We start from the raw sequence: 24964 nt of genomic DNA, 5'->3' as shown, positions 1-24964 counted from the left end.
AAAAACTTGCAAAAACCTAACAAAGTTAATATATACTTTATAATTTTTTTTTTAAGAGAGAGAGAAAGGGAACACGCATGGGGGGAGGGGCAGAGGGAGAGAGAGAGAATCTTAAGCAGGCTCCACACCCAGCACAGAGGCCGACACAGGACTTGATCTCATGACCCTAAGATCATGACCTGAGCTGAAATCAAGAGTTGGACATTTAACTAACTGAGCCACACAGGTGTCCCAAGGTTAATTTATACTTTAAAAATGAGGACTTATTCACAAGAACCTGTTATATGTATCAAGCTAGAACTGAGGTGGGATGATGGGAGATGCTGGGATAATTATAAAACTAGTGATACAATGCCTATGCTCTTAAGAAGCTAATGTTAAGGGGTGCCTGGGTGTCTCAGTCGTTAAGTGTCTGCCTTCGGCTCGGGTCATGATCCCAGGGTCCTGGGATTGAGCCCCGCATCGGGCTCCCTGCTCCGCGGGAAGCCTGCTTCTCCCTCTCCCACTCCCCCTGCCCCCTGCTGTGTTCCCTCTCTCGCTGTGTCTCTCTCTGTCAAATAAATAAATATTTTAAAAAAAAGAAGCTAATGTTAAATATGTAAATATCTAACATAAGGTAGAGTTAAATGCCCTAAGAGGTACAGCTAAAGTGCTGTGAATGTTCAAAGGAGGGAATAAAGATTAGTTTAAAAAAAAAAAAAAGATTACTTTTAGTTTGGGAAATAAAAAAGGGTTTCAAAGAAAAAATAACAGTTAAGCTAGGCATTGAAGGATAGACAGAATTTGGACTGACAGAAATAGGGAAGGGTAAGGAAGACATATCAGTTAGGCAGAAGGGCACAAATAAGGACCCAGTATGGTGCCTGTCATAGGGAACACTGATAAAAGACACACAAAAATAGCTAAATGCAATAAGGTAGAAATAAGTACAATGGTTTTGAAAAACTAAAAGAAGCTGACAGAACTAAAAGCAGATGATGGAGAAAGAATGATATTAGATATAATAAGGTGGGGAATATATGTTCTTTTTCTGTTATTTGTGTGTTAGGGCCCCAAAAGTCTGATAGAGTTTGGATGGTTCAGATTAAAGTATTTCAGAAAAGTCAATGTGGCAAAAGGTCCAAGATGGACTTGATTCTGGGAAAAAAATGTTGCTGCAATAATCTGCTTAGAAGAGAGGAGTCTATTAAATGTGAGACAGGAATCCATCAAAATCCTAGAGGAGAACACAGGCAGCAACCTCTTCACCTCAGCCGCAGCAACTTCTTCCTAGAAACATCGCCAAAGGCAAGGGAAGCAAGGGCAAAAATGAACTATTGGGACTTCAACAAGATAAAAAGCCTTTGCACAGCAAAGGAAACAGTCAACAAAACCAAAAGACAACTGACAGAATGGGAGAAGATATTTGCAAATGACATATCAGATAAAAAGGCTAATATCCACAATCTATAAAGAACTTCTCAAACTCAACACCCAAAGAACAAATAATCCAATCAAGAAATGGGCAGAAGACATGAACAGACATTTTTTCCAAAGAAGACATCCAAATGGCCAACAGACACATGAGAAAGTGCTCAACATCACTCCGCATCAGGGAAATCCAAATCAAAACCTCAATGAGATACCACCTCACACCAGTCAGAATGGCTAAAATTAACAAGTCAGGAAACAACAAATGTTGGAGAGGATGCAGAGAAAGGGGAACCCTCCTACACTGTTGGTGGGAACACAAGCTGGTGCAGCCACTCTGGAAAGCAGTATGGAGGTTCCTCAAAAAGTCGAAAATAGAGCTACCATATCTCCCAAAAATTGCACTACTGGGTATTTACCCCGAAGACACAAATGTAGTCATCCGAAGGGGTACATGCACCCCAATGTTTATAGCAGCAATGTCCACAATAGCCAAACTATGGAAAGAGCCAAGATGTCCAACAACAGATGAATGGATAAAGAATATGTCGTGTATATATATATATACACACATACATACAATACATACATACAATGGAATATTATGCAGCCATCAAAAAAAAATCTTGCCATTTGCAATGATGGGGATGGAACTAGAGGGTATTATGCCAAGTGGAATAAGTCAATCTGAGAAAGACATGTATCGTATGGTCTCACTGATATGAGGAATTCTTTTTTTTTTTTAAAGATTTTATTTATTTATTTGACAGAGAGAGAGATAGCGACAGCAGGCACACAAGCAGGGGGAGTGGGAGAGGGAGAAGCAGGCCTCCTGCTGAGCAGGGAGCCGGATGCGGGGCTCAATCCCCGGACCCTGGGATCATGACCTGAGCCGAAGGCAGATGCTTAACGACTGAGCCACCCAGGTGCCCCTGATATGAGGAATTCTTAATCTCAGGAAATAAACTGAGGGTTGCTGGAGTGGTGGGGGGTGGGAGGGATGGGATGGTTGGGTGATGGATATTGGGGAGGGTATGTGCTATGGTGAGTACTGTGAACTATGTAAGACTGATGAATCACAGACCTGTACCTCTGAAGCAAGATAGTAGGAAGGGAAAAATGAAGGGGGGGAAATTGGAGGGGGAGACAAACCATGAGAGACTATGGACTCTGAGAAACAAGCTGAGGGTTTTAGAGGTGAGGGGGGTGTGGGGATGGGTTAGCCCGGTGATAGGTATTAAGGAGGGCACGTCTTGAATGGAGCACTGGGTGTTATACGCAAACAATAAATCATGGAACACTACATCAAAAACTAATGATGTAATGTAAGATGACTAACATAATAAAATAAAATTAAAAAAACAAAAAGAAGAGGGGAGTCTAGACTGGCAATGGAATTAAAAAGGAGGAAAACATAGAAAGATCTTTAAAAAAGGCAATCAACAAATCTCAGAAGTGTTCAAGATATGGAAGATGACTGATAGTAGAATCCAAGTCAATTCTAAAATTTTGAACTAACAGAGATGAATTATTATGTCCAACAATTTGTAAAAAAAAAAAAACAAAAACTACATACTATAGTTTTAGTATAAAACTTAAAAAAAATAAAGGACACATGTGATTACATTGGGCCCACCCCAATTCAGGATAATCTATTTTATTTTTAATATTTTACTTATTTATTTGACAGAGAGAGAAAGCACAAGAAGGGGAGCAGCAGAGGGAGAGAGAGAAGGAGGTTCCCCACTGAGCTGGGAGCCCAGTGAGGGACTCAATCCAGGACCCTGGAATCATGACCTGAGCCGAAAGCAGATGCTTAACCAACTGAGCCACCCAGGTGCCCCAGGATAATCTATTTCAAAGTCAACTGATTAACAACCTTAATTTTCCTCTGCCATGTAAAATAATAAATATTTTATAGATAGAACCTGAGCATCTTTGAGGTGCCATTATTCTGGCTGCCACAGATTTCTAAAGTCTTTGTATTATTTCAGAAGAATGTCAGGAATATTGATTAAACTTGGGACTTCTATAGATTAAGTACTCATGTTTAAATGCCTCGGGCAAAATCTAAGGAATCCATTAAAAAAAACTACAAGAACTGGTTAACAAATTCACTAAGGTCGCAGAACACAAGATCAATATACAAAAATCAATTGTATTTTTATCACTTGCAATGAACAATCCAAAATGAAATTAAGAAAACAATTTCATTTATAATATCATTGGCCAGAAAAAAATACTTAGAAATAAATTTAAACAAAGAAATGTAGTAACACTATACACTGAAAACTACATAATGTTGCTGAAAGAAATTTAAGAAGGCATAAATAAATACAAGGGCACCTGCCACATTCATGAATCAGAAGATTTAATATTGTTAAAATGGCAATGTTCCCCAAAAAGATTTACGGATTCGAAGCAATACCTATCAAGATTACATCTGGCTTCTTTGCAGAAATTGACAAGCTTATCCTAAAATTCATATGGAAATTCAAGGAACCCAAAATAGTCAAAACAATTTCTTTAAAGAAAGACAAAGTTGGAAGACTCATACTTCATGATTTCAAAACTTACTACAAAGCTATAGTAATCCAGACAGTGTGGTACTGATATATGGACAGATATATAAATCAATATGGAATTGAGAGTTAAGAAATGAATCTAAATATTTATGATCAATTGATCCCTGAAAAGAATGCCAAGATAAGTCAGTAGGGAAAGAGGAGTCTTTTCATTGGATATTCACATACAAGGGAATGAAAGTGGACCCATTCCTCACATCATACACAGAAATTAACTTAAAATGGATCACAGACCAACAGATAAAAGAGTTAAAACTATAAAACTCCAAGAAGAAAACATAAGCATAAATCTTCATGATTCTGGGTTAGGCAATGGCTTCATAGCTATGATACATCAAAAGCACAAGAAAAAGATAAAATGAACTTATCAAAATTAAATATGTTTGTGCTTCAAAGGACACCATCAAAAACATGAAAAGACAACCCACAGAGTGGAAGAAAACACTTGCAAATCATAGATCCGATAAGGGACTTGTATCTAGAATACATAAAAAACTCACAACTCAGTATAGAGACAACCCATTTTTTAAAATGAGCAAATGATTAGAATACACATTTCTCCAGAGAACAGCTACAAATGGCCAATAAGAACATAAAAAAATATACAGCATCATTAGTTACTAGAGAAATGCAAATCAAAACCACGATGGGGCGCCTGGGTGGCTCAGTTGGTTAAGTGACTGCCTTCGGCTCAGGTCATGATCCTGGAGTCCCAGGATCGAGTCCCACATCAGGCTCCCTGCTCAGCGGGGAGTCTGCTTCTCCCTCTGACCCTCTTCCCTCTCATGCTCTCTATCTCTCATTTTCTCTCTCTCAAATAAAAAAAAAAAACACAATGAAGAACCACTTTACACAACCAGGATGGCTATAAACAAAAAGATCAATAATAACAAGTGTTTTGCTAAGGATGTGGAAAATTAGAACCCACATATATTGCTGATGAGAATATAAAATTGGGCAGCCGCTTTGGAAAATAGTTTGTCAGTTCCTCAAAAGATTAAACACTGAGAGATACCATGTGATCTAGCAATTTCACTCCTAGGTATACCCAAGGGAAATGAAAACGAATGTCCACTTTAAAACATGTATACGGCATGGAGCACTGGGTGTTATGCACAAACAATGAATCATGGAACACTACATCAAAAACTAATGATGTAATGTATGGTGATTAACATAACAATAAAAATTTTTTAAAAACCATGTATACAAATGTTCACAGCAGCATTGTTTGTAATAGCTAAAATGTAGAAACAACTCAAATGTCCATCAACCACTGAATGGATAAATAAAATCTCATATCCAAACAACAGAATATCATTCGTCAAAAAAAGGAATGAAGTTTTACAACCTGGTACAACATGTATGAACCTGGAAAATACTATGTTGAGTGAAAGAGGCCAATCACAAAAGATCACATACACTTATAATTCCATTATGGTAAATGTCCAGATTAGGTAAATCTACAGATAGAAATTAGATTAGTAGATGCCTAGGGCTGGGAGGTTTGAGGGAACCTGAGGGCTGACTGCTAATGGGTATAAGGATTTCTTTTTAGGGTGCTGAACACGTTGCAAAATTCACTGTGGAACTATGTTACCATGCTAAAAAAAAGTGTATACTCTAAATGGGTCAGTTGTATGGCATGTGAACTTCATCTCAATAAAACTGTTAACAAAAAATGTTAAGGTAACCACTCAAAGAATAGATTATAAATTTAAAAAAATAGAATGAGAAGCCAGGTCAGATGGAACAAAATACAAAATAAGATCGTAGAAATAAATCCAAATATATCAAGGATAGACTAAACTCACTAGAATATTCTCTAGGATAATCCATGCAAAAAAATGAAGCTGATCTGAAACAAATATTCTCAGAGGAGATTTTTTTTTTTGAAATTCCAGCTATATACTATGTAAAAGAGACAAATGTTCTAAAATAAAAGAGACAAAGATGTTGTAGGCAGATACTAGCCAAACCAATTTTAGGCTAGATATTCTCAAAATTTAAGGCATTTTTCTATCATCTTCTAAGCAAGGTGTTATTGTTGAGATTTTTTTTTTACTAAGAATCTTTTTATCTCCCATATTTCTAAATTTTAGTCTTAAACTAGAACATGCGACTGTCTAGAAGATTCCTTAAACTTTCTCTTCTACTGAATTTGTATCTACTATACATATTTTCATTCTCAACAGCTATTTCTTGTTCTCTGAAACCAGGTCCCCCCCTTTTTTAAAAGAGCGTCTTATTCCTGTCTCATAGATACCATATTGTCTCTTGTCTCTGACAAGAGATACGAGTTTTTTTTAGGATTTTCTTTTGTTCTATGCATTATTGTTTCCTTTTCTCATTTTGCCTTGGTATCTGTCTTTTGTGTTAGAGGCTTTCCCTGAATAATTGGTGATTCTATGAGAGAACAGGGCTTGCTGACTATTGAATATGACTATACAGTTAATAAGTAGAGATGTAACCTTTTAAATAGGGGACTCTTCCCCCAAACATCAATGCTTGTCTTTTCTCTCAGGCCAGTCATTTCTCCAGACAGAAATCCTCCAACCTCCTGCCTGGGGTCATAAGACTAGCTGTTAGCCTTCTGGGAAAAGATCTGAATAGTATCATTTGTTTACTCATTCAACAAACATTCACTGAGCACCTACAAGATACTATTTTAGGTACTGGGGATACTTCAGTGAACAAAACAGACAAAACCCCCTACTATTCTGGTGTTTGCACTCCAATAGAAGGAGACATAAGTAAAAATTTGTCAGGTAGTAGTGTCACGGAAAAAAATTAAGCCGGGGGGGGGGGGAGGGGGACAATGAATGCCAGGTTAGGAAGGGCTGTAGTTTTAAATCAGGTGGTTAGGGAAGGCATCTTTAAGCAAAGACCCGAAAGTGAGGGAGCAAGCCATAAGTGTGTCTATAAGACAGAATGTATATCTTCACTTAACCCCTGCTTCCATCCTGTTGCTTTACTTTTGTTGTCACATACCTACTGTCTGAGTCCAGAGACACTCTGGTTCATTTTCTCTAGAAGTTAACCGTTACACTGAGGGAAAGGAGATCTGGGAGTCTAAAGCTGCTTTATACAGATTTTCAATCAATCCTCCTGTTTTAGTCCCCTTTCCAAGGTACTTAGCACCTACAATTCCTGAGCCTGCATGGGGTTATGATATGGATTAGCCTGTACTTTCATTCTCCTTCTGTAGGTAGTTTTCAGTTTGCTCTTCTGTTAGTTAACAGTCAACTTGCTATCTTCCTAAATCTTGGTAGCCTATCTATCTTCTCTCCTCTATTTGTCCTTTGGTAGTATTCCTTTTTCCAAATTACTCTACCATAAATTAATAGGATTTGATAAGAGAATGAAGATAAATAAATGAATTAATTTCTACAACAACTCTCTGGGGTAGCCATTCCTATTCTGCAAATGAGAAAACTAAAGCCAAGGGAGGTTAAATAACTCAACCAAGACACAAAGCAGCTGAGCTAAAATCGTATTCTCAGGGTTACTTCCTTATCAGTTTTCAATACTACCCTCAAAATAATACTAGGTTCTCCGTTCTTGAAATCACCCAAGCTAGCGATGAGCAAGCAGAAATCCCCAGGAAGAGGTTAAAGAGAATTAGTTCCTGCTGTGGGGGTAGTGACTGGCTGAGGACCCTAGTAGCAAGCCAGAGTGCCATGGAGACTAAAGAAAAAGTCAAGGTTGGGGCGCCTGGGTGGCTCAGTCATTAAGCGTCTGCCTTCGGCTCAGGTCATGATCCCAGGGTCCTGGGATAGAGTCCCACATTGGACTCCCTGCTCAGAGGGAAGCCCGCTTCTCCCTCTCCCGCTGCCCCTGCTTGTGGTTCCCTCTCTCACTGTGTCTCTGTCAAATAAATAAATAAAACTTAAAAAAGAAAAAGTCAAGGTTTACAAATGTAGATGGCAATGGGACAGAGCAGGAAAGTGGAGTGAGAAGGAAGAATAAAAGACAACTCTCAAGTTTCTCTGATGCCATTCACAAAGAGAGAACATAAGAGGCCATTTTAAAGAGCTCTAAGTTAATAAATACTGATTTACCATGGGATTGAAATCCTAGATTCTATTCCTATTAGTTTTCTTTGTTGGCCACTGGTGAATGTTGTTAATTGGGCATCATGGAATCCAAAAATGAAAATAGTAGCATTTACCACAATGTCCTGCATTAGAGACAGGATACTTATGGCTCCATATATGATGTGGTTTCAACAAATGAATGAAAGCTTACTGAAGAGGGAACAGAAGGCAAGCTGAGGACAAAGCCAAAGCTGGCACCCTACACCCCTCCCCCCCCACTTTGGGATATATGGGACATTCCTCAAGCACTCCTGGCTGCCCTAAAGGAAAAACTAATGGTTAAATGATAGAGAGCACAGTCCTGCAGGACAGGAGTCTCCCTCAGTTTACAAATGCCCTAGTGAGGGGTGCTTGGGTGGCTCAGTCATTAAGCGTCTGCTTTCCGCTCAGGTCATGATCCCAGAGTCCTGGGATCAAGCCCCACACCGGGCTCCCTGCTCCGCAGGAAGCCTGCTTCTCCCTCTCCCACTCCCCCTGCTTGTGTTCCCTCTCTCGCTGTCTCTGTCAAATAAATAAATAAAATCTTAAAAAAAAAAGTCCTAGTGATTTACAAGGAAGAAGCTTTCTTATCAATAGCCTAACTTCCAAGAGACCCTTAACTCAGTTTCCTGAAGCCCTAACATCACCCTCCCCTCCATAAAATTAAGGGAGGCTGAGGCAGAAAGAAATGTAAATAAAATTGAATTTCTTTTGAACCTGAAGCCCATTGACATGGACGTGTGATAGGAGGAATGTAACATTCCTCCAGGAAACTCCCAACTGTCTTCATGTTAGTGCCTCATTAGAGGGAAAAACAACCTTGGTTTGACAATAACCAGGCCTCCAGTACCCTGAGTCTTTAGCATATGACAGTCCTTCTGGACATCCCCTTTGTCCTCACCTCCCCAACTCCTGAGTATATAATCAGCCACTCCTCAAGACCACAGGGCAGTAGCTCTTTCTGCCCACAGGTTCTGTCCCCGTGCTTTATTTTTTATTTTATTTTTTTAAAGAATTTATTTATTTGTTTGACAGAGAGAGACACAGCGAGAGAGGGAACACAAGCAGGGAGAGTGGGAGAGGGAGAAGCAGGCTTCCCGCGGAGCAGGGAGCCCAATGCGGGGCTCGATCCCAGGACCCTGGGATCATGACCTGAGCCGAAGGCAGATGCTTAACGACTGAGCCACCCAGGCGCCCCTCTGTCCCCGTGCTTTAATAAACCACCATTTTGCACCAAAGACGCCTCAAGAATTCTTTCTTGGTCATCGGCTCTGGACTCCACCCCACTGAACCTCACCTATATTCCAAAACTGCATCATTACCTCACTTAAGGCCACTTTCAAATAAGATATTTAGTCCACGGGAACTTCCAACCTGCTGAGTCAGATCACACAAAAATATATAATTCATTTTAAATGGATGGATGAAGACAGACTGCTGCAGCACTAGAAGAAGAACTGTAATCTTATACCTCTGATAATAAATGAATTCTGCTTTACTTAGGTTTAGAAAAATTTCTCAATTTTATTTCTGCCACTTGCCCAACTTAATTAATAACTTATTTTTCCAAAACCCTAAAAGTAAAGAGGAAAAAAAGATATGAAAATTTTAGTACAATGATCTGGCCTCAAACAAAGACACAATCACTGAGATATCAGTGATGAAAGCAAGAAAGCAGAGTATAAGGCTTTTTTGATGTTTTACAAGGGTTAATTGTAGCTGTTTACTCTTATAATCAATGTTTGTAGCAGTACTCAAGGATCAGAACTTATGTAAGCTACTATTCTGTTTAGACAGTACCACAACAGGAAGAAGGCAAGCAGGTTTGGAGGCAGAGTTTATAATCCAATAAAGTCCATATAGAAGACTCTAGGAAGTATATAGTTCAGAAACAACCACCATATAACTCCCTTCTCAGACTCATCTGAATGCCATAATAACGTAGAATATGAGGCATATTTCATAAGATACTTCATTTCAAATATATTTAGGGCAATTCTAGAGCCTCTTTCCGGTCACGATTTGCTTATATAATCAACTAATTTAATTCCAATTCAATTAAAGTGATATTTGAGTATGCCCTTTATGGCAGGCCCTGATACACTTTGTGGGCATTTGGGAAATCGGCAGGCCAGAAGTTCCCACTGATGAATAAAACTTGGTTCTTGCCCTCAAAAAGCTCATGCCTGGGAGAAAATAGCTAAGTAAACAGTCACTGTACACTAAAGCTAGGGCAGAAATAAGCCTAGCATACCATGAAAACTCATAGATGGCACACTGATGGGAATGGAATCAGGTCAGGGAAGGATTCACAATGATGATGTCCGGTGTGAAGATTTTCTTAAATGTTATAAAAATCTGAAATACTGTCCTTATTAAATAATGACCTGGATTGGGAAAGTAATTTCTCTAATTACCAAATAAAAGATGGTAACTTCCCGATATTCAGTAAGAAAAATGTTAGTATAGAGATTCTACAACTTAAAAATGGGTTTATATTCCAAAGGTCTGTAAAGTCATGGTTGGGAAAACTGAAGCACATTTTCCCTGATTAACACTACCATGAAATATTTGTAAATTCTCTGGGTGGTTCTACCCCTAAGCCTACTTAGCCATATAATATGATAAAATGCTATTTGTGATGAAATTCAGCTATTAACAATGTAGTTCAAGTGATTAACATAGAAAAGTGAATTTGAAGTGATTTTAATATATCTTGAACCATGGTTCTTAAGCTTAAGGAAAAGCTGATTTAATTAAAGGGGTGAGAAGGATTAAATGAAACAAATCATTCATGTATCTGTGCTAAGCACTTTACAAGCATTATCTAAATTTAATCCTCCTCATGATCTGAGCTATATTTCCTTTTTTTTTCTTTTCTTAATAGAATGAAGATAGAAGGATATAAATAGGGCACAAGTTCATTTTTGCACATTGTCAATAATTACAGTTTTAAAATCTCATTTCTACAGTCCACAAATCTATGGGTTTTCCTTCCCCACTAAATTCAAGGTGGACAATTTTAAACTATTGGAAACATCATCATGTGTCCACTGTATTAGAGCATCATTCATTCATTCATCAAATGTTTACTGAGCTCCTGTGTGCTAATCACTTTGGGACAAGTAAAGAAAACACAGGAGTTTACAATTAAATTAGGGAAAACTAAGACACACCTGACCACTTAGAATTCACTTTAAATTTCTTATACTGATTCAACATATATCATTTATGGGTATAAATAAAGGAAAATGAGAGCAAATACTTAAAATATTTCTAACCAATTTCTTCATACTGAGAGTTCTATTCTCTTTTGAATCACTTTGACTAATATGGTCGTCTGTGCCTCACAAGAACATTAGTGATGGAATGTTTCTTAAAACTTAAACACCAGCTCATATTCTGACTTTACCATTATGTGGAGAGCTATATTACTTTTTGAATCTAACTTTAGGAATAATGCTTAACTCACCTGATTGAATATCCACTCTTTCTCACAACCATTCAGTTTTTAGTGGTTAAGAGAGTGCTCCACTTTTGTCTTCAGGATTTTCTTCCAAGCTACCAACACCTACTTTGCAAGTTTTGATGCTAGTTTTGGTGTCTGCTCATACAAGTGGGGAGAACCAAGACAGGGCTGTTACTTGACCAAAAGCAATTGTTTTTTGTGGTTTTTTTTTTTAAGATTTTATTTATTTGACAGAGAGAGAGAGAGACAGCAAAAGAGGGAACACAAGCAAGGGGAGTGAAAGAGGGAGAATCAGGCTCCCCGCTGAGCAGAGAGCCCAACCCACGGCTCAATCCCAGGACCCTGGGATCATGATCTGAGCAGAAGGCCAACGCGTAACGAATGAGCCACCCAGGTGCCCCAACAGCAATTGTTAAGACACTATCATTTTAAATATAAAAAGAAATGTATCTTAGAATTCATGAATTATAGTAAATAGGTTTCCATTACCTAATTTTATAACTTAATGATTCTACGTATACATTATCTCTTTTCAAAAACAACTATGGCTAGTATTACCCACATTAAAATTTTAAAAGTTTTTATTGAAGTATAATTAATATATAATATTATATTTAGTATTACCCACATTTTAAGAAAATAAAGTCAAGCTTATACTAATTAAGTAGTATGTAGTAAAGCCAGAAAGGAAAGCCTAGTTTGTTGATTTAAAACCTATATTCTTTCTACTACAAAAGAAGTACAAAATAAATAGTATTGATATAGGGTTGGTAAACTATGGCCTAAAGGCAAATCCAGCCATTGCCTGTTTTTGTATGGCTCATGAGCTGAGAAAGGTCTTTACATTTTTAAAAGCTAGGAGAAAAGAAAAAAGAATAATATTAAATAATGTTAGAAAATTACATGAAATTCAAATTTCAGTGTCCACAAAAAAGTATTGTTAGAACACAATCATATTCAATTACATATTGTCCATGGCTGCTCTCATTGTACTCAGCAGAGCTGAGTAGCTGCTACAGAAACTATACTGCTGGCAAACCATAAAATGGTTACTATCTGGCCCTGTACAGAAAAGTTTGCCAATCTCTGGTATAAATGATAGGACAGAAAGGACAGAAAATGGAAAGATCACTGCAGGCTGAATGGTCAAGAAAAGCTTTAGGATCTCATTTTAAATGAATGTTGTGTGCCACATGTCCAGTAAATGAAATCTTATAAAAACATTTATCTAACTATGCTACTGTAGAAGATACAAAGAAATAAAAACAAAGGCCCCTGCACTCCAGACCTCCCATTTTATTGGGGTTAAAAAAACTTACCATAAAATAAAATTATGATAATTAATTATGGTAATTGCCTAATTATATTACCATAAAATTATGATAAGTTTTATGTAACAATTAAAAAAATGCAATACCAAGTACTAACGCCCAATAACTGACAAGTGAGTGGAAATGACAAAAAGCGCAACAGAGCTCAGAGGAAGAATAGAACAAGAATGAGCTAGAATAGTCCGAAAGAACTTCATGGATTTTGTAGGACTTGAAAAGTGAAATGGGAGGCATTGCAAGTAAAATAAACTTGGCAGTTAGTAAGCGCAAGAAACATTTAGGGAACTGCCATTGCTTGGAACATGAGGCTTTAACAGTAGACTGCTTGCTCTGATCCCTACACTTGTTAGTCACCAATGTGCAGGTATCATCTCCTTGAAAAATAGTCTTCACTGTTAGAGAATAAGGGATAAATTGAGCAAGGGCAGAAAAACCCAATCCTATAAAATGCAGGTCTTCCAAAAATAATTGCTAATTGACACTTTTTCTCTTATAGTAATAAAACTGCTTTCAGGTTTGGGGAGTCACAAAAGAAGACATAAATTGTTATAAAATAAAACCAAAACCAGGCACAAATCTTTACATATAAGAGACTAATTGGGGATGCCTGGGTGGCTCAGTCTGTTAAATGTCTGCCTTCAGCTAGGGTCATGGTCCCAGAGTCCTGGAATCAGGTCCCACTTCGGGCTCCTTGCTTGGTGAGGAGCCTGCTTCTCCCTCTGCCTGCTGCTCCCCGTTTGTGCTCTCTCTCTCTCTCTCTCTGACAAATGAATAAAATCTTTAAAAAGAGAGAGAGAGAGACTAATTGCATGCATCAGCTTCAACCATATGAGTATTTTAAATTTCAAATTAAGACAAGGTATTTGGAAGCACAACACAATTTGCCTAAGTGCTGGTGCTAAAATATAGATTCCATCATTTCATGAAGTGAAACAGCTTTCAGAAGAAAGGGAAAATAAGTTTAGTTATGCCATCTTCATGGAACTGGTTAAGAAACAAGATTGCTCTTACAAAATGAGGCCAAATAGGTCTAGGACAGGTCAGCACTTAAGTAGCCAGCATACGTGAAAACAGGGAAATTAAGATATAACTTCTCCCCTTAAGAAGCTCCCAGTCTTGAAGAGTAGACAGTCAACCAATAATTACAAGTCAGAAGGAGAAGTGTTATATTACAGAAGGCTATGGGGGCAGAGATGTGCTGCTTGCCTACTTAATGTGATGATGCTACTAGGAGATCTGACCACCACCAACAAAACTATATGATTAACTGCTCAGGAAAGAAAGAAGTGGAGTGGAGAATAGGAGGAAGGGAGGAAAATTTTTCCCTGCACATTTAGAGAACAAGGAATAAGAGAAGTTGTATGTTTTGAAGTGAATGTCTCAAATCCAAATAGGCATAATAACTTCAACGTCTACTAGGCTGTTTCAATCTGTTAAGGGAGTTATGAATGAGTCACGAGCTGCACAGTAGCAGTCCTAGTCACTGTTGTCACAAATTCTCTAAGTCTAGGAGTCTTGTAGTGGAGGCAAAATACTGAAGTTTAATTGCAGCCAGCTATTTAAATCAAGGCATCACTGCTTTAAAAAAAAAAAAGTCCTCATTAGGAACACTTTGAAGGGAATGGAAAGAAGGCAACCAGATGGCTGTCTGGGTTGCGGTAGTTTGGAGTGTTTATTACTAGTGATAAGGGCGTGTTATTAAAGCAGCAGAGTTAAAGATTCTAAAAACTACACACTGGATCAGACTATTACAGATCACCTAACCTAAATCTTGCTTTATGGAAAGGAATAATTAATTAGCTGCCTATTATGTGTCAAACAGAATTCTGAGTTCTGCAAGAAAAGTTTCCCCATTTTAAAGACAAGGAAATACAGTCTCAAATGTAAAATGATTTGCCCAGAGCCACTTTCAGTAGCACTGGAGCTTGGATTTAAACTCAAGTGTATGTCTGCTTCCAAAATGCTCTTTCTACTACACCATGATATGAGTTCCAGAAAGAGGAAAGATAAATTGACCACATGGCTTATTAGCAACAAAGACAGGATTTCCACTTACACTCAGAAAAAAGTCCATAGCAAAGAACACACACACAGATGCATGGTGGAAAAGGAGTGATAGTAAACAACTTCAGCCTTCTCCTACGGTTTGGATGACTGGAATTTTCAACATAACCTCTTTGATGTTTTTTTTAAAGATTTATTTATTTATTTGAGAGAGAGAGTACACACACGCATATGTGCATGCAAGAGCGGGGGGGGGGGGGGGGAGGGGGGGAGGCAGAGGGAAAGTGAGAGAGTCTTTGAGCTTGGAGCCCGATGCAGCACTTGATCTCATGACCCTGAGATCAGGACCTCAGCCGAAACCAAGAGTCAGACGCTTGACCTACTGAGCCATCCAGGCGCCCCCTCAACATAACCTCTTATTCAATCATCAAAATTTATTGGTAGTATGTGCTTGGAACTGGTTGTCAAAACTGTATTTTGAAGAACATTTAAGTGTGGCATACAGTTTTTAAACGGCACTATTAATTAAAACTTTCTTCTCTGAAAAAAAAACAACTAATTTATGACATGAAGGAATAAGTTTTTCCTAACTAACCAGAAGTGTTTTCTCCAATCTGACATCAAGTAACATAACAAGGGCTCATTACATTTAAAAACAAAATCCAACTATCCAATTTTGCAGACACTAAGAAGAAACAGATTTGCTAGTAATAAGCCTAGCAACAATGGAAAAAGGGACATTTACTCAGAAGTGCTCAGGTCAAGGGGCTCAAACCTGGCACAAGGTGGAAAGGGAGAAAAAGGGGAGAGAAAGAGATTGATTACTTCTATACCTGTGCTGCAGTGAAAACAGTAGAGAGTGTGCAGTCAAAAGATCAGTCTCCCCTCACTTGCTACAAACATCAGGCCTTGGATTACATGTCCTTTACTGTCTACTCCAGACATTCCTTCTCCACTTCTCACCACTCTCTATTTCCTAGCAGCATTTCAGATTGTTTTAGTGGCTAGTAGAGATACCTTGTTATCCTTCCTCCAGCCCAAGGGAATGAATGAGAATTGGTCTAAACCAGTCATAGTAATTCCAACTGCCAGTGATTGGTCTTAGGATGCAAATGTAAACCAGTTCTGGACAATGAAACTTAAGGGAAAAATTGGCTGGGGAATTTCCCTTTCCAGAAACCAAAGGGGGGGAAAAAAAAGACAAGTTTAGCTAGGAAGAGGCCTTTGCTTCTGTTCCTTCCTTTGTTATGTGGAAAAATGGAATAAAGATAAAATGAAAGTAGAGTTGCAGCAGCCATCTTACAACCAAAAGATGACAAGCAAGAAAAGGAAAATTCAACATTTCTAAGGATGGCAAAATTAAGGATGCACAGGGTCCTTAAATGATATAGTTGCATGACTAAATCAACTCTGGAATTTCCTATTAATAATAAATATCCTTTTGGCTTAGAGCACAGTAAATTGTTAACAGCAAGTACGATTATTTCACACTAATGTAATACTGCTAATTTGAATTTGGGGAGTTTTGTAGGCCCAACTGTATTTAAATAGTATATCTATTGATTTTTTTTAATTATATAAGAATAATATGCTATTTACTTATACATAAAGAATTTATCCCTAGTTTTATTTTGTACATAATTGACATTACATTAGATATAACTTAGGCCAATACTTGGCATCTGAAATATTTTTCCTTCAAAGGGATTCATACAGATTGAAAGACATCATATTTCCTCAGAAAAAACTCAACGTCATAAAAATGTTTATTCTAAGTTAATTTACATATTTAACATAACCCCAATAAAAATACTGTGAGGACTTTTTTTTTTTCTGGTACTAGTTTGATTAGAAAGTTTATTTGTGTATTACTCAGCCATAAAAAAGAGTGAGATCTTGCCATGTGCCAACAACATGGGTGGACCTAGAGAGTATTATGCTAAGTGAAATAAATAAGACCGAGAGACAAACACCACATGATTTCACTTATATATGGAATCTAAAAAACAAAACAAATGAATAAACAAACAAGAAGCAGAAAAAGACCCATAAATACAGAGAACAAACTGATGGTTGCCAGAAGGGAGGGGAATGAGGAGATGGGTAAAATGGGTGTGGGGAATGGGAGATACAGGCTTCCAGTTATGGAATGAATATGTCATGGGGAATAAGAGGAACAGCAGAGGGAATATAGTCAATGGTATTGTAATAGCATTGTATGGTGATGGATGGTAGCTGCACTTGTGTTTAGCATAGGATAAAGTACAGACTTGTGGAATCACTATGTTGTACACCTGAAACTAACATAACATTGTGTGTCAACCAAATTAAAAAAAAAATAGTTTATCTTAAAAGAGAATGAGGGGTAAGCTACCTCTACCATCTACTAAAACATATTAAAAAATGCCTCTGTAATTAAAGTGTAGTAATGGCACATAAATAAATAGGCAGGCCAATAGGAAAAAAAAGAAATGTAACAGATCCAAATCTATGTGAAAATTTGGTACAAGATAAAGGCATCATTTTTTTAAAGATTTTATTTGAGATAGAGCGAGAGAGAGCGAGCAAGCAAGAGAGAGAAAGCGAGCACAAGTGGGGGGGGGCAGAGGGAGAGGGAGAAGCAGACTCCCCGCTGAGCAGGGAGCCCGATGCAGGGCTCGATCCCAGTACCCTGGGATCATAACCTGAGCTGAAGGCAGACGCTTAGCTAACTGAGCCACTCAGGTGCCCTAAGGCATCATTTTTTTTAACGATTTTTATTTATTTATTTGAGGGGGGGAGGGGCGGACAGAGAGAGAGAGAAGCCAACTCCCCGCTGAGCAGGGAGCCTGACTCAGGGCTCCATCCCAGGACCCTGAGATCATGACCTGAACCAAAGGCAGACGCTTAACTGTCTGAGCCACCAAGGCGCCCCAGTTTGGCAGTTTCTTAAAAAGTTAAACACAATTTACCATATGACCCAGCAATTCCATTCTTAGGTATTTCCCCAAGGGAAATCCAAACATATTTCCACAGAAAGATTTGTATGTGAACGTTCATAGCAGCATTATTCATAAAAGCAAAAAAATGGAAACGACCCAAGTGTTCAGCAACTGATAAGTAAAATTTGGTATAGCTATACAATGGAATATCAGTCAGCAATAAAAAGGTGTGATGTACTGATAACATGCTACAACATGGATGAATCTTGAAAACATTATACTAAGTGAAAGAAGCCAATCACAAAAGGCCACTTAGTGCATGATTTCATTTATATGAAATCTCCAGAATAGGCAAATCCTTAAAGACTGAAAGTAGATTAGTGGTTCCCAGGGAATGGGGTAGGGGGAAGTAACTGCTAGCAGGTAAGTAGTTCATGCAATAATGAAAATGTCTAAAATTAGTGACAATGACTGTACAACCATGAATTTACTAAAAACCACCGAACTATATACTCTTAAAGGGTAAATTCTACGCTATGTGAATTTAAATTTTTTTTAAAGATTTTATTTATTTATTTGGCACAGAGAGAGAGAGAGACAGAGAGAGAGACAGAGAGAGAGATCACAAGCAGGGGAGTGGCAGGAAGAGAAGCAAGCTCCCAGCTGGCAGGGAGCCAGATGCGGGGCTCAATCCCAGGACTCTGGGATCATGACCTGAGCCAAAGGCAGACGCTTAACTGACTGAGCCACCTAGGCGCCCCTGAATTTTAATTTTTAAAAACCTAGTAACAAAAACAGAGATCCTAGGATTTGTAACTTAATATGTGAGCTTGAGCAAGTCACTTCACTTTGTCCTTTATTTTTCCATTTGTGTGAACAGCTCCTTAAAGCCTTCCTAAGAGGCCTGATATCCATTATAAATTTAAGAAGCTGAATGAAGGACTATCTAATCAGATATGAGTAATATACAGCTTAAAAGGAAAAAGATGACATTATAAAAAATTGAAAAGCGAGCTTCTACTTCATAAAGAATAAGCCTTTCTCACAGTTCTCAATATAAAATAATTTACTAGTTGTCATTCCTTAAAAGCTTGTGTGTCAGGAAGCATAAGTGCTTTGCATGTATTATCTCATTCTCACAGAACTCTAAAGTAAGCAGAAATTAAAAGAAAAAAAAAGACTATGAGAGGTTAAATGACTTGACCAAAGTAAATACACAAGCTGGGCTTAAAAACTCAAATCTTTATCACTTTTTTTTTTAAGATCTATAGCACTTTAAACAACAATTTCTACACCAAGGTATAACAAGAGCAACAATGGACTAAAAATCTGAAGTCTGGGTTTGAATCCTGTTTCTGCCATTTGATGATTCTGTGCTTTTAGGCAAGTCAAAGAACATTTTAGTTTTCTCATTAAGAGAAAATATTAATCCCTGCCCTAACGTATCTCATAAAATAATACAAAAAGGCACTAATATATCTTTCAGTTAAAGTTCTGTAGAAATGTTAAGAGGTAACTACAGAAATGTAGTACTATTGATAAACCAAAAACATGTTGAAAAATGAATGGTTTTAATAATCTACACAGTCTCTCTAACAGTAACATGTACTAAAGCAGTGAATTTTAAAACATACTCTTCTCAAGCACACCCAGGTACTGTAGACTGAACGTTTGTGTCCAGCCCCAAATTCAGGTTAAATCCTAATGTTCAGTGTGATGGTATTTGGAAGTGGGGCCTTGGGAGGTGATGAGGTCATGAGAGTATAGCCTTCATGAATGGGATTAGTGCCCTTAGAAAACATTCCACAGAGCTTCCTTCCTCCTTCTGCCATGTGACAACACAGCAAGACTGCCATCAATGAACCAGCATGTGTTCCCCACTGAACACAGAATCTGTCCGCAGCTTGATCTTGGACTTCCAAGCCTCCAGAAATGTGAGAGATGCATTTCTATTGTTTATAAGCCACCCAATCTATGGTATTTTTGTTATGGCAACTCTTAACACATCGTCTGGCATCATCTACTGGCTTCTATCAAGGAACAGTGAAACCAGGATTTCAGGCCTTACCCCAAGAAAAAGTGCGGTGTTTTGAGGCTAAACATCAATTGAATCCTAATTCTGCCACATACTAGTTGGGTGACCTTTAATCTCAGTCTGAATTTCCTTATAAATGCAGAGAAATATATACCTTGCAAGGTTGTGATCAGATTAAATAAACATACATAAAGCTATTACTACAATGACTGGCACAAAGTACCTACTTGGGAAAAGAAAGTAATTGTTATTATTACATAACAATACAATAATAATAGATATTATTACATATCTAGCAATATTCTGGAGTTACTAAATTAATTTGAAAAACTAAATTATGGAAACTCAAGGAAAATCATAAACTCAAAACCACTTTGAATATGCAAACACATCTAAATAAGGTTTAGTGAAATTAAAGGCAAGAGATTATAAATTGAAAGAGTTGAAAGAGTAAGTCATATAAAAGACTGTCAAAGGAACAGGTCCAACTTGAGAGTAAGAGATGGGGGAATGGAAAAAGATGGGTAGATAAGAAAAATGCAAATAAATGAACAGAAGGGGAAATAAAGAAGGATGCTTTAAAATTGGTTGAAGTGAGACTTCATAAACCAAGACTGAGGAAAAGGCTGAATGCTAGAGTATTTGCAAAGAAATAAGATGCACAACTCAAATTAAGTATTGCCAGGATAACAACTATGAATCCAAAAAACATAATGGGTCTCAGAGACTCAAGTCTTAGTCTTTAGTGGCCCCACCATGAAGCTTCTACTGCCTTAGTATGAAGATTTGAGTTTTCTCTTTTATTTTCCTTAAAGATTTAATTATTTCTTTGAGAGAGAGAGAGAGCGCACAAGCGGGAGAGGTAGAGGGAGAGAATCTCAAGTAGACTCCACACTGAGCATGGAGCCCAACTCGGGGCTCCATCTCATGACCCTGGAAACCATAACGTGAGCTGAAACCAAGAGTTGGACACTTAACCAACTGTGCTACCCAGGCACCCTGAGTTTGTTTTCTTATTTATTAACAAAAAATATTCAAATGAAAGCTCTCTAGGGCAGGGAGAGAGTCTATATTACCACTAACTTTAGACTCAGCTGAGGCCTGCCTATGTTCCAATAAGGAAATAGAAAAGAAAAACATAGGAAAACAAGCCACTTGAGGAGCACATAAAATTCACCAACATAGCTCTTCTCTTCACAATATTATAAAGAAGGATTTTTCTAAAGAACTTTATTTTCTAGGATAAGCAATTAACAAAGAAGACCAAAACATCTATTTAAAGAGGGTAAGTTACCAAAAATTATACAATCTTCTAATCAGCAGATTTTCCCTTTATTTTCTCTTAGTGTTTTTCTTTTCAGTTCTCATCTTCAGAGAACTTGTTTCAACAAAGTGAGAAGCTGAGCTCTAAACCTAGCTGTAGCATGTATAGTTACCAAAAAGCTAATATTTTTATATATTTTTACAGAAGAGTGCTGGTATACTAAAGGACCAAATTTTAGTTTAAGAAAGGCAGCAATGAAGACACATACCAACAATAAATGTTACATTTATTTTTATACTCCAGGTTAATTTTCCCAAATAATCTATCATGGATCAGTTTGCAGATCCTCCTTATTCATGTTACAGTCTTACCCTTCTGTCTTCTAAAGCCAAAACAATCTCCATTTTACCTTATATGAGGCCTTCTACTACCTCTTTCCATTGTGCATCCAACATCTATCTTCTGTTAAGGTTTTCTCCCATTTCTACTGTGTATCATCATAGTCAGGTCTCCAATTCTTAATTTCCTTCCCTGGTTTTTTCACCGCCCCCCCCCCCCCCCCAGTTCTCACCACCTCTCTACCCTACTGTTTTAATTTATGGGATTCTTCTCTCTCTTTACTCCGAGTACCTTCTTTCACAGTACTGCATCTCTTATCCTCATCTCCTTTTTGATCAGTTTTTGTACATATTACTTCTTTAGAAACTAAGGTTTCTCCTCTCTAGTCTTTACTCCAAGTCTACCTATCAACCCATCTCTAAAATCCCAAACATACCTTTTTGACTACCTCATACCTATTCTTTCTACCCCTTTTCTCTTTATAGTCACTAGTCTCCAGAATACTATTTGATACTACAAATACCTCTCAAAAAAACCTGCCTATTCAATTCCCTCTGCTTTCTCGTAATTACCTCTCCCATGTTCAACTCATACCTGTCTCTCCTATACCTGAATACCCCCGAATCTGGCACAAGCCATTCAACAACCTAAAATTCCCCAAACCTATCTCTTCAACAAAGCTCCTCCTTTCCCAGTAAATGGTTTGCCCCAAAACATTTTAACTGGCTACTGTGAATGCTTCATTAATTCTGAGTCTTATCAAACCAGTATATACCTTCCATCAGACTTATTTGCCTGGCAAAAATCAACTGCCCAAATATTCTCTTTAAGCCCATACCTTATCTCTGCAGCACTTTCATTCACTAAACCCTGTTCCCAGTCTTTTCTCCATCTCTAGAGTCCATGCTCACTCTCTAAGCACCTCATCACTCCTCCCCTCCTCAGCACATTCCTATTACCTTTAACAGTCTACTTGGTTATATTCTCCATCTTTCCTTAGCCCTGTTTTCAAACCTTCTCAGTTCTCCCATAAGAGATCTAATCTCCTAATCATCCCCGCACTCTCTGAATCTGCCTCTTACACCTCTAGGAACTCTCTCTAGAACCTTCTGCTCCCTGAATCATGGAACACTACATCAAAAACTAATGATGTGATGTATGGTGATTAACACAATAAAATAAAATAAAATAAAATAGGCACTAGAACCTTCTGCTCCCTAGTTTTCTTTCCTTCAACCCTGCCTCAGGTGTTCTCATTTCCCCTCAGCTTTTCTTCTTTTTTGTTTTTTTCTTAATCTTATTTATTTATTTGACAGAGAGTACAAGAAGGGGGAATGGTAGGGAGAGGGAGAAGCAGGCTCCCGCTGAGCTGAGAGCCCCACGTGGGGCTCGCTGGATCCCAGGACCCTGGCATCACGACCTCAGCCAAAGGCAGCCGCTTAACCGACTGAGCCACCCAGGCATCCCTCCCTCAGCTTTTCTAATATCTAGTTCTTTCAGTCTTCTTACTACTCCCAAATCTTTCCCTAATTGTTCCCCTAATTCCCCTCAACTTTTCTTTCAGTTATTCTCCATTTCCTTCAACCCTCCCCGACAGATATTCCCCGACTTTTGTCACCTCTACTACCTTTCCTCAAACCTCCTCCATCACTTCTTCTGGAGGTGCCTCCTACATCTCTTAAATTATCCTCTCAGCTTTCTCAATCTGCCTCATTCCCTTCTTCCTTCAATACTATGTCCTCAAATTTCCATTGACTTGGCGCCTCCCCTAGTTCCCAAATTCGCCTTCAACACCATCTAAATGTCTCCAGGCCGCCGCCAATATTCTCTCCCATCCTTAGCTCCCCTTGCCATGACGCTCTAAACGCCCAGAGACACCATTCTCCAATGGCCGGGGCCTAGCCTCTAGGGAAAAGGGGTATGGGTCACGTACCCCATTCGCATCTTGGCTCCGCTCTGACTGCCCCCGCTGCCGGGGAGAGGTGGGCGAGAGGGCAGGCGGCCGAGGTGCATGCTCTTCTCGAGGGCCGACATGAAGGGAAGGCCTCACGTAGTCAAACAGTAGACTAAGCTTCGTCCCACGCTAAGTGCGGCCCAGCCGGTCCCAGCTCGCTCCCCCAGCGACGCCCAGTGCCTTTGGACAGCACCCAGCTACCGGCAGCACCGCCCACCGCCCACCGGCTCCGTAAACTCCACCCCCTCTCGTCAGCGCTTCCACCGGAAGTGCGCAACAGTCCTCCATAAAGGAAGCTGGGTAACGGAGTTTACGGATCTCTCAGACCCCAAGCGGAGACCTCATTGACCCTCGCCGGAAAGACAAGCCCTCCTTAAAGGCAATGCACCCTGGGCAATGAAGTCCTCAAAGGGCGTATCCCTTTGCGCTTGCGCAGCTGGAGGCGACAGCGGCCAACCTCGGAGAGGTAGTGTAGCAGAGCATTCTGGGTGTTGTAGTCTATTTGCGGGAACAAATCTTGGCGCCTTTCCTTCTCACTGCTTCTCGCAGACTGTTACAGGAAGAGCCGCTTCTTCCTGCTTCCCAGGCTGCCCGGCGGCTCCGGTTGCCGGGGAACGCAGGCGCCTTGGGAAGGGATGGCGGGAGGCTACGGCTTAGGTGCTGGAGCGGGAGTTCAGTTGGTGAAGAAGAGCTCTGGCTCGTCATGAAACAACGAAAAGGCGAGGGGCCTGTGGGCGTCCGTGGCCGCAAGAAAAGAGGTAACCTGAGCGACCAAAGATTGAGGAAAGAGTAATGAGGCGGAGTTAGGGGAGCAAGGTGTAAAGAATTCTAGGGAGACTCCCACACGCGCTTGTAAAAAAGCGGGGAGAAGGGAAGAAAGGGGGAAACAACCAAGGAATCAAAAGTTAAGAGAGAAGCCAATTGGCCGTCCAACGAATGAAAAGGAAATAGGGGCTGAAGTGGGGGGACAAAACGGGCAAATAAATGGGGCGAAGTGAGGGCTAAAAGGTACAGGCAGAACGTTTCTAAAGAAAGGGAATAAAAAATACTAGGAATTTTTTAACTTTTTAAAGTGAGATATAATTGACATATAACGTTGTCTTAGCTTTAGGTTGTACAACATGATTGGATATTCGTATATATTGCGAAATGATCACCGCAGTAAGTCTAGTTAGCATCCATCACCGTACAATTACTAAAAATATTTTTTGTTGTCATGAAAAAAATTTTTTTTAAGATTTTTATTTATTTATTTGATAGAGAGCGAGAGAGGTAACACAAGCAGGGAGAGTGGGAGAGGGGGAAGCAGGCTTCCCACAGAGCAGGGAGCCCGATGCAGGGCTCGATCCCAGGACCGTGGGATCATCCTGAGCCGAAGGCAGACGCCCAACAACTGAGCCACCCAGGCGCCCTGTCATGAAAAATTTTAAGATGTACTCTTTTAGCAACTTTCCCAAATATATAATAAGTACATTATTAACTATAGTCACTGTGATGTACGTTACATCCCCATGACTTAGGAGTTTGTTATTTTTTTTAAAGATTATTTATTTATTTACCAGGGAGAGAGAGGGAG

At 39.0% G+C, this 24964-nt stretch overlaps 2 protein-coding genes across 5 annotated transcripts in view; one reads left to right on the top strand and one right to left on the bottom strand.

Moving 5' to 3' along the window:
- The window catches only part of PPME1 (protein phosphatase methylesterase 1), an 88116-nt gene extending 64466 nt beyond the window's left edge, over window positions 1-23650 (bottom strand). Inside the window, exon 1 of one of the 2 annotated variants that reach the window (XM_028115870.2) lies at window positions 23368-23650. In XM_028115870.2, the coding sequence (XP_027971671.1) occupies window positions 23368-23468 (101 nt within the window). In that variant the 5' untranslated portion in view covers window positions 23469-23650. The remainder of the gene's footprint in view (window positions 1-23367) is intronic. The other variant, XM_028115869.2, reaches the window with a different exon arrangement.
- A 278-nt stretch (window positions 23651-23928) lies between these two features.
- The window catches only part of C2CD3 (C2 domain containing 3 centriole elongation regulator), a 139446-nt gene continuing 138410 nt past the window's right edge, over window positions 23929-24964 (top strand). For all 3 annotated transcript variants that reach the window (XM_028115976.2, XM_028115975.2, XM_028115978.2), the window contains exon 1: window positions 23929-24146. In XM_028115976.2, the coding sequence (XP_027971777.2) occupies window positions 24092-24146 (55 nt within the window). In that variant the 5' untranslated portion in view covers window positions 23929-24091. The remainder of the gene's footprint in view (window positions 24147-24964) is intronic.

This window comes from Eumetopias jubatus, unplaced genomic scaffold, assembly GCF_037043125.1.
Source record: "Eumetopias jubatus isolate StellerSeaLion01/CBP00866 unplaced genomic scaffold, mEumJub1_p1.0 scaffold_13, whole genome shotgun sequence".
Taxonomy (NCBI): domain Eukaryota; kingdom Metazoa; phylum Chordata; class Mammalia; order Carnivora; family Otariidae; genus Eumetopias; species Eumetopias jubatus.
This window is presented reverse-complemented; position numbering and strand designations above follow the sequence as displayed.